The sequence below is a fragment of the Belonocnema kinseyi genome, chromosome 4 (assembly GCF_010883055.1).
Source record: "Belonocnema kinseyi isolate 2016_QV_RU_SX_M_011 chromosome 4, B_treatae_v1, whole genome shotgun sequence".
NCBI lineage: Eukaryota > Metazoa > Arthropoda > Insecta > Hymenoptera > Cynipidae > Belonocnema > Belonocnema kinseyi.
In genome coordinates this window covers 107,097,488-107,107,022 of record NC_046660.1, presented here as the reverse complement: position 1 = coordinate 107,107,022, position 9,535 = coordinate 107,097,488, and the positions used below count along the sequence as shown (strand labels likewise).

General features: G+C 38.3%; 1 protein-coding gene across 1 annotated transcript in view; it reads right to left on the bottom strand.

Annotated features, from left to right (window-relative positions):
• LOC117171042 (GATA zinc finger domain-containing protein 13-like) overlaps positions 1–8,251 on the bottom strand; it is a 42,648-nt gene extending 34,397 nt beyond the window's left edge. Inside the window, exon 1 of the mRNA XM_033358088.1 lies at positions 8,050–8,251. Coding sequence (XP_033213979.1) covers positions 8,050–8,251 — 202 coding nt within the window. The remainder of the gene's footprint in view (positions 1–8,049) is intronic.
• Positions 8,252–9,535: the final 1,284 nt, after the last annotated feature.

Genomic DNA, 9,535 nt, shown 5'->3' with positions numbered 1-9,535 from the left:
TTCGAATTTTAGTTCTTCAATTTTAGCCATTGAAACGAAGCATGTGTGAACTCGGACGTTGTCGTGATGAAAGAGAATTTTTTTTCTCGCCAAATGTGGTCGCTTTTTTTTAATTTCTTCTTTCAGCTGCTTTAATAATGATGCATAATATTCACCAGTGATTGTTTTACCCTTTTCCAATTAGTCAATAAGTATAATTCCACGTGCATCCCAAAAAACTGTAGCCATAACCTTACCAGCTGACTTTACGGTCTTTGCCTTCTTTGGAGCTGGTTCGCCTGTGGAAATCCACTGTTTGGATTGTTCCTTTGTCTCAGGAGTGTAATGGTGTATCCACCTACTGTCGGTACGGTACAATCTCTGATGATATAGCAGATAAATTAAAAAAATAATTACTTGTATTATTAACACCTAGCTAAAAATGGGCGTTATTTTCTGGAATTAAGAGTTCTTATTCTGATCCCTCTAATAGCTTAATTGCAAAAGCAGCTGACCGGAAATCGGAAGTTTTATGGTTCGACTCCCAATGGAGTGAAGATAGAGTAGGATCTTTTTTTCAAGAAATAATTTTAATTTGAAAATATTATTTTCCCTCTAGTCTTACTAAGACGTTAAGCATATTCTGTAAACCAAAATTCTTAACTTGATCGATATGCTGTACATTTTCTGTCTTCATGGTTTGGAGGGTTGCCCTACTGTCGGTACGGTACAATCTCTGATGATACAGCAGATAAATTAAAAAAATAATTACTTGTATTATTAACACCTAGCTAAAAATGGGCGTTATTTTCTGGAATTAAGAGTTCTTATTCTTATCACTTTAGTAGCTTAATTGGAAAAGCACCTGACCGGAAATCAGAAGTTTTGTGGTTCGACTCCCAATGGAGTGAACATAGAGTAGGATTGTTTTTTCAAGAAATAATTTTAATTTAAAATATTATTTGCCATCTAGTCTTATTAAGGCGATAAGCATTTTCTGTAAACGAAGGTTCTTAACTTGATCGATATTGTGTAGAATTTCTGTCTTCATGGTTTGGAGGTTTGACCTACTGTCGGTAATGTACAATCTCTGATGCTATAGCAGATAAATGAAAAAAGTAATTACTTGTATTATTAACACCTAGCTAAAAATGGGCCTTATTTTCTTGAAATAGGAGTTATTATTCTGCTCCCTCTAATAGCTTAATTCGAAGAACATCTGACCGGAAATCAGAAGTTTTGTGGTTCGATTCCCAATGGAGTGAAGATGGAAAAGGATCTTTTTTTCAAGAAATAATTTTGATTTGAAAATATTATTTTCCATCTAGTCTCATTAAGACGTTAAGCATTTTCTTTTATTGATGATTCTTACCTTGATCGATATTGTGTAGATTTTCAGTCTAAATGGTTTGGAGGGTTGATCTACAGTCGGTAAGGTAGAATCTCTGATGATATAGCAGATAAATTAAAAAAGTTATTACTTGTAATATTAACACCTAGCTAAAAATTCGCGTTATTTTCTTGAATTACGAGTTATTATTCTGCTCCCTCTAATAGCTTAATTGGAAGAGCACCTGACCGGAAATCAGAAGTTTTGTGTTTCGACTCCCAATGGAGTGAAGATAGAGTAGGATCTTTTTTTCAAGAAATAATTTTAATTTGAAAACATTATTTTCCATCTAGTCTCATTAAGACGTTAAGCATTTTCTGCTATTGAAGATTCTTAACTTGATCGATATTGTGTAGATTTTCAGTCTTCATGGTTTGGTGGGTTGATCTACTGTCGGTAAGGTACAATCTCTGATGATATAGCAGATAAATTAAAAAAGTTATTACTTGTAATATTAACACCTAGCTAAAAATTAGCGTTATTTTCTTGAATTATGAGTTCTTATACTGATCCCTCTAATAGCTTAATTGGAAGAGCACCTGACCGGAAATCAGAAGTTTTGTGTTTCGACTCCCAATGGAGTGAAGATAGAGTAGGATCTTTTTTTCAAGAAATAATTTTAATTTGAAAACATTATTTTCCATCTAGTCTCATTAAGACGTTAAGCATTTTCTGCTATTGAAGATACTTAACTTGATCGATATTGTGTAGATTTTCAGTCTTCATGGTTTGGAGGGTTGATCTACTGTCGGTAAGGTACAATCTCTGATGATATAGCAGACAAATTAAAAAAGTTATTACTTGTAATATTAACACCTAGCTAAAAATTAGCGTTATTTTCTTGAATTATGAGTTCTTATTCTGATCCCTCTAATAGCTTAATTGGAAAAGCACCTGACCGGAAATCAGAAGTTTTGTTTTTCGACTCCCAATGGAGTGAAGATAGAGTAGGATCTTTTTTTCAAGAAATAATTTTAATTTGAAATATTATTTTCCATCTAGTCTTATTAAGACGTTAAGCATTTTCAGTAAACGAAGATTCTTAACTTGATCAATATGCTGTCCATTTTCTGTCTTCATGGTTTGGAGGGTTGATCTACTGTCGGTAAGGTACAACCTCTAGTGATAAAGCAGATAAATTAAAAAAATAATTACTTGTATTATTAAAACCTAGCAAAAAATTAGCGTTATTTTCTTGAATTAGACATTCTTTTTCTGATCCCTCCAATAGCTTAATTGGAAAAGCACCTGACCGGAAATCAGAAGTTTTGTGGTTCGACTACCAATGGAGTGAAGATAGAATTGGGTCTCTTTCTCAAGAAATAATTTTAGTTTGAATATATTATTTTCCGTCTAGTCTTGTTAAGTCGTTAAGCATTTTCTGTTATTGAAGATCCTTAAATTGATCGATATTGTGTAGATTTTCTGTCTTCATGATTTGGAGTGTTGATCTACTGTCGGTAAGGTACAATCTCTGATGATATAGCAGATAAATTTAAAAAAACACAAATTTATAGACTATGGGAAAAAGGGCATGTCTTCCCCGGGAATCACTTTCCCAGTGAAATTTCGAAAAGCAGAGACTACGGCAAAAATGGGAATGTCATTCCCGAGCACCAATTCCCCAAAGAAAATATGGCATCAATTGGCATTTCTTCCCAGGACAGCACTTCCACAGTTAAATCCTGCGTACCCGAAACAAGGAATATATTGCGCTTGTATTCCCCGGGCATCACTTAACCAGCGAAATTTAAAAATATAGAGACTAGTGCAAAAATGGGCAAGCCTTACCCGTGCTTCACTTCCACAGTAAAATCAAGAAATACAGAGATTATAGCTAAAATGGGTATGTTTTCCCCTGGCATCATTACCCCAAGGAAATTTAGAAATATAGAAACTGTGGCAAAAATGGGCATGTCTTCCCCAGGCATCACTTCGCCAGTGAAATTTAGAAATATAGTGACTATGGCTAAAATGGGAATGTCTTCCCCGGGCATCACTTCCCCAGTAAAATATTAAAATTCAGAGACTACATTAATAGTGGGCATGTCTTCCAAGGGAATCACTTAACCAGTGAAATTTAGAAATATAAGGAATATGGCAAAAATGGGCATGTCTTCCCCCGGCAACACTTCCCAAGTAAAATAATGAAATTTAGAAAGTATGGGAAAGATAGGCATGTCTTCCCCGGGCATCACTTCCCCAGAGGAATTTAGAAATATAGGGAGATTGGAAAAATGGGCATGTCTTCCCCCGGCATCACCTGCTCAGTAAAATATTGAAATTTAGAGACTATAGTGAAAATGGGCATGTCTACGCAGGGCATCACATACCCAATGAAATTTAAAAATATAGAGACTATAGCAAAAATGGGCATGTCTTTCCCGGGCACAACTTCCCCAGTGAAATTTAGAATTATTGAGACTATTGAAAAAATGGGCATGTCTTCCCCGGGCAAAATTTCCCCAGTAAAATATTGAAATTTAAAGACTACGCTAGAAATGGGCATGTCTTCCTCGGGAATCGCTTTACCAGTGAAATTTAGAAATATAGGGAAAATGGAAAAATCAGGCACGTCTTCCCCCGGCAACACTTCCTCAGGGAAATAAGAAAATTTAGAAACAATGGTAAAAACGTGCATGTCTTCCCCGCGCATCATTTCCGCAGTAAAATATTAAAATTTAGAGACTATGGTAAATATGGGCATCTCTTCCCCGGGCATCAAATCCCCAGTGAAATTTAGAAGTATAGGGACTCTGACAAAAATGGGCATGTCTTCCCCGGGCATCACTTTCTCAGTAAGATATTAAAAATTCAGAGTCTATGGTAAAAATGGGCATGCCTTCTACGGGCATCACTTCCTTAGTGCAATTTAGAAACAAAGAGACCAGAACAAAAATGAGCATGTCTTTCGCGGGCATCACTTCCCCAGAAAAATATGGAACTTTAGAGACTATGGTAAAAATGGTCATGTCTACCCCGGAAATCACTTTCCTAATAAAATTTAGAAATATTGAGAATATAGCAAAAATGTGCATTTCTTTCCCAGGCATCACTTCCTTAGTAAAACATTGAAATTTAGAGATAATGGCAAAAACAGGGATGTGTTCCCCGGGCATCAGTTCCCCAATGAAATTTAAAAATATAGGGTCTATAGCAAAAATCGGCATATATTCCCCGGACATCACTTCCTCAGTAAAGTTAGAATTTTAGAGACTATGGTGAAAATGTGTATGTCTTCCCCGGGCATCACTTCCCCAGTGAAATTTAAAAATATAGGGACTATGACAAAAATGGGCATGTCTTTCCCAGGCATCAATTACCCACTAAAATATTAAAATTTAGAGACAAAGGTTAAAATGGGCGAGTCTTTCCCGGCCATCACTTCCCCATTGAAATTTAAAAATATAGAGACTACGGCAAAAATGAGCATGTTTTTTCCGGGCATCACGTCCTCAGCAAGATATTGAAATTTAGAGATAATAGTAAAAATGAGTATGTCTACCCCGGGCATCACTTTCTCAATTAAATTTAGAAATATACGGATTATGGCAAAAAGAGGCATGTCTTACCCGGACACCACTTCCCCAGAAAAGTATCGAAATTGATAGAATAAGTTAAAAATGAGCATGTCTTTCTCGGGAATCACGTAACCAGTGAAATTTAGAAATATAAGGAATATTGCAAAAACGGGCATGTCTTCCCCCGGCCACGCTTCCTCAGTGAAATAATGAAATTTAGAAACAAAGGTTAAAATTAGCATGTCTGCCCGCGCATCACTTTCCCAGTGAAATTTAGAAATGTAGGGACTATGGCAAATATGGTCATGTCTTCCGCGGGCAGCAGTTGCCAAGTAAAATATGGAAATTTAGAGACTATGGTAAAAATGGACATGTCTACCCCGGCAACACGTCCCCAGTGAGATTTAGAAATATAGTTACTGTGGAAAAAATGGGCATGTCTTCCCCGAGCAACACTTACCCAGCAAAATACTAATATTTAAAGACTATGGTAAACATGGACATGACTTCCCCAGATATCACTTCCCCAGTAAAATATCGAAATTTCGAGACTATGGTAAGAATGGACATATTTACCCCAACCAAAACTTCCCCAACGAAATTCAGAAACATGGAGAATATGGAAAAATTGGCATGTCTTTCCGAAGCATCACCTCCCCCGGAAAATATTGAAATTTAGAGAATATGGCAAAAATGGGCTTGTCTTCCGCGGGCATCACTTTGCCAGTGAAATTTAAAAATATAGGGACTATGGGAAAAATGGGCATTTCTTTCCCGGACATCACTTGCCCACCAAAATATTGAAATTTAGATAACATGGTAAAAATAGGCATGACTTCCCCGGGTACCACTTCTTCAGTGAAACTTAAAAATATAGGAACAATATCAAAAATGGGCATATCTTCCCCGTGCATCACGTCCTCAGCAAAATATTGAAATTTAGAGACTACGTTAAAAATGGGAAAGTCTTCCCCGGGCATCAATTCCCCAGTAAAATATCGAAATTTATAGACTATCGCAAAAATGGGAATGACCTCCCCGGGCATAACTTACCCAGTGAAGTTTAGAAATATAGGGTCTGTAGTAAAAATGGGCATGCCTTCCCCGTGCATCACATCCTCAGTGAAATATTGAAATTTAGAGACTAAGGTAAAACAGGAAAGTCTTCCCCGGACATCACTTCGCAAGTGGAATTTGAAAATATAGGGACTACGGCATAAATGAGCATATCTTCCCTAGGAATCACCTCCGCAGTAAAATATTGAAATTTAGAGAATATAGTAAAAATGGGCATGTCTATCCCGGGCATAAATTTCCCAATGAAATTTAGGAATATAAAGGCTATGTCAAAAATGGACATATTCTTCGCGGGCATCACTTACCCAGTGGAATTTAGAAACATAGGGTCTATGGCAAAATTGGGCATGTCCTCCCCCGGCAACGCTTCCCCAGTGAAATAATCAAGTTTAGAAACAAAGGAAAAAATGGGCATGTCTGCCCGCGCATCACTTTTCCAGTGAAATTTAGAAATAAAGGGTCTATGGCAAATATGGGCATGTCTTCCGGGGGCATCACTTCCCCAGTGAAATATTGAAATTTAGAGACTACGGTAAAAATGCGAATGTCTTCTCCGGGCATTACTTCCCCAGCGAAATTTAAAAATATTGGGACTATAGCAAATATGGGAGTGTCTTCCGCGGGCACCACTTCCCCAGTGAAATTTAGAAACATAATGATAATAACAAAAATGGGCATGTCTTTCCCGGGCATCACTTCCCCAGTAAAATATTGAAGTTTAGTGGCAATGGTAAAAGTAGGCATGTCTTCCACGGGCATCACTTCGCCAGTAAAATTTAGAAATATAGAGACTGTGGCAAAAATAGGATTGTCTTCCCCGGGCATCACTTCCCCAATAAAGTTTGGAAATATAGGGACTGTGGCAAATATAAACATGCCCTCCCCGGGCATAAGTTCAAGAGTGAAATTTATAAATATAGGGCTATAGAAAAATGGGCCTGTCTTCCCCGGACATCACTTCCCCAGTAAAATAGGAAATATAGAGACTAAGGTAAAAATGGGCAAGTCTTTCCCGGCCACCACTTTGCAAGTGGAATCTAAAAATATAGGGACTACGACAGAAATGAGCATATCTTCCCTGGGAAACACCTCCGCAGTAAAATATTAAAATTTAGAGACTATAGTAAAAATGGGCATGTCTACCCCGGGCATGACTTTCCCAATGAAATTAGGAATATACAGACTATGGAAAAATGAACATATTCTTCTTGGGCATCACTTCGCCAGTGAAATTTCGAAATATAGGTTCTGTGGCAAAAATGGGCATGTCTTCCCCCGGCAAAACGTCCCGAGTAAAATAATGAAATTTAGAAAGAAATGTAAAAATGGGCCTGTCTGCCCACGCATCACTTCCTTAGTGAAATTTAGAAACATAAGGGCTATGGCGAAAATAGGCATCCCTTCCCCGGGTATCACTTCCCCAGTATTATTGGCGAGTGTTATTGGCGAGATCAGTCACACGAGGGATGAAAAAACCGGTCAGGGACGCGTTGATCCTATAGGGGAGGGCAGTTAGCCGAAGGTAAAAAAAAACTGCAAAAGAGGCGCCGTGATGCTATTGACGATGTCAGTCACCCGAGTGCTGGAAAAAAACTGGAAAAGGGCGCCTTTCGTGCCCATTTTTCAATAGCCTCTATATTTCTAAGTTTCAGTAGGGAAGTGATGCCCGGGGAAGATATGCCCATTTTTGCCATCGTGTCTATATTCCTTAATTTCACTGGGGAAGTGATACCTCGGGAAGACATGCCCGTTTTTGCCATAGTCTCCAGATTTATAAATTTCCCTCGAAAGTGATGCCCATGACCGGGGACGACATGCCCATTTTTACCGCATACCCTATATTTCTAAATTTTACTTGGGAAATGATACCCGGGGAAGAATTGCCCATTTTTGCCATAGACTCTATATTTCTATATTTCATTGGGGAAGTGATGCCCGGGAGAGACCTACACATTTTTGCAACAGAACCTATATTTCTAAATTTTACTCGGGAGGTGATGCCCGGAGAAGACATTCCCACTTTTGCCATAGACTCAGTATTTCTAAATTTTACTAGGGAATTGGTGCCCGGGAAAGGCATACCCACTTTTGCCACAGTCTCTATATGTCTAAGTTTCACTGGGGAAGTGTTGCCCGGGGAAGACGTGGCAATTTTTTCCATAATTTCCTTATTTCGAAATTTCACTGGGGAATTAAAGATCGGGGAAGACATTCCCATTTTTGCCATAGTCTCGCTATTTCTATGTTTCACTGGGGTACTGATGCCCGCGGAAGACATGCCCATTTTTCCATATTCTCTATATTTCTAAATTTCACTGGGGGAGTGATGCACGGGGAAGTCATGACCATGTTTTCCATAGACTCTATATTTCTAAATTTTATTGGGAAAGTAATGCCCCGGGTAGACATGCCCACGTTTTCCACAGACTCTATGTCTCTAAATTTCACTGGGGAAGTGATTCTCGGGGAAGACATGCCTATTTTTGCCATAGACTTTATATTTCTAAATTCCACTGTGGAAGTGATGCCTGCGGAGAGCATGCCAATTTTATCCATAGTCTCTATATTTTTGCATTTCACTGGGGAAGGGATGCACGGGGAAGGCATGCCCATGTTTTCCATAGACTCTATATTTCTAAATTTCACTGTGGGAGTGTAGGCCGGGAAGACATGCCCATTTTTTCCATAGTCACTATACTTTTAAATTTCCATGGGGAAGTGATGTCCACGGTTGACATGCCCATGCTTTCCATAGAATCTATATTTCTAAATTTCATTTGGGATATGATGCCCGGGGAAGACATGCCCATTTTTTGAATAGTCTCTATGTTAGTATATTTGACTGGGGAAGAGATTCCCGGGGAAGACACCCTAATTTTTTCCATAGTCTCTATATTTCTAGACTTCACGGGGAAAGTGATGCCCGGGGACGACATGACCATTTGGGCCACAGTCTCTATATTTCTAAATTTTCTTGGGAAAAGAAAGCCCCGGGTAGAAGTGCCCACGTCTTCCACAGACTCTATATTTCTAAATTTTCCCGGGGAACTGATACCCGGGGAAGACATGCACATTTTTGAAATAGTCTCTATATTTCTAAATTTCACTGGGGAAGTGATTCCCGGAGAAGACGTGCCCATTTTTAACATAGAATTTATATTTCTAAATTTCACTGTGGAAGTGATGCCTGCGGAGGGCATGCTAAATTTATCCATAGTATCTATATTTCTAAATTTCACTGGGGAAGTTATGTCCGGGAAAGAGATGCCTAGTTTTGCCATATACTCTATGTTTCTAAATTACACCGGGGAAGTAACACCAGGGGAAGACATACCCATTTTTCCCATAGTCTCTATATTTTTAAATTTCACTGAGAAATAGATATCCGGGGAAGAGATGCACATTTTTGCCGTAGTATCTATATTTCTAAATTTCCCTGGGGAAGTGATGCCCGGGGTAGACATGCATATTTTTTCAATAGTCTCTATATATCTAAATTTCACTGGGGAAGCGATGCCCGGTTAAGGCTTGTCCATTTTTGCCATAAAAACTATATTTCTAAATTTCA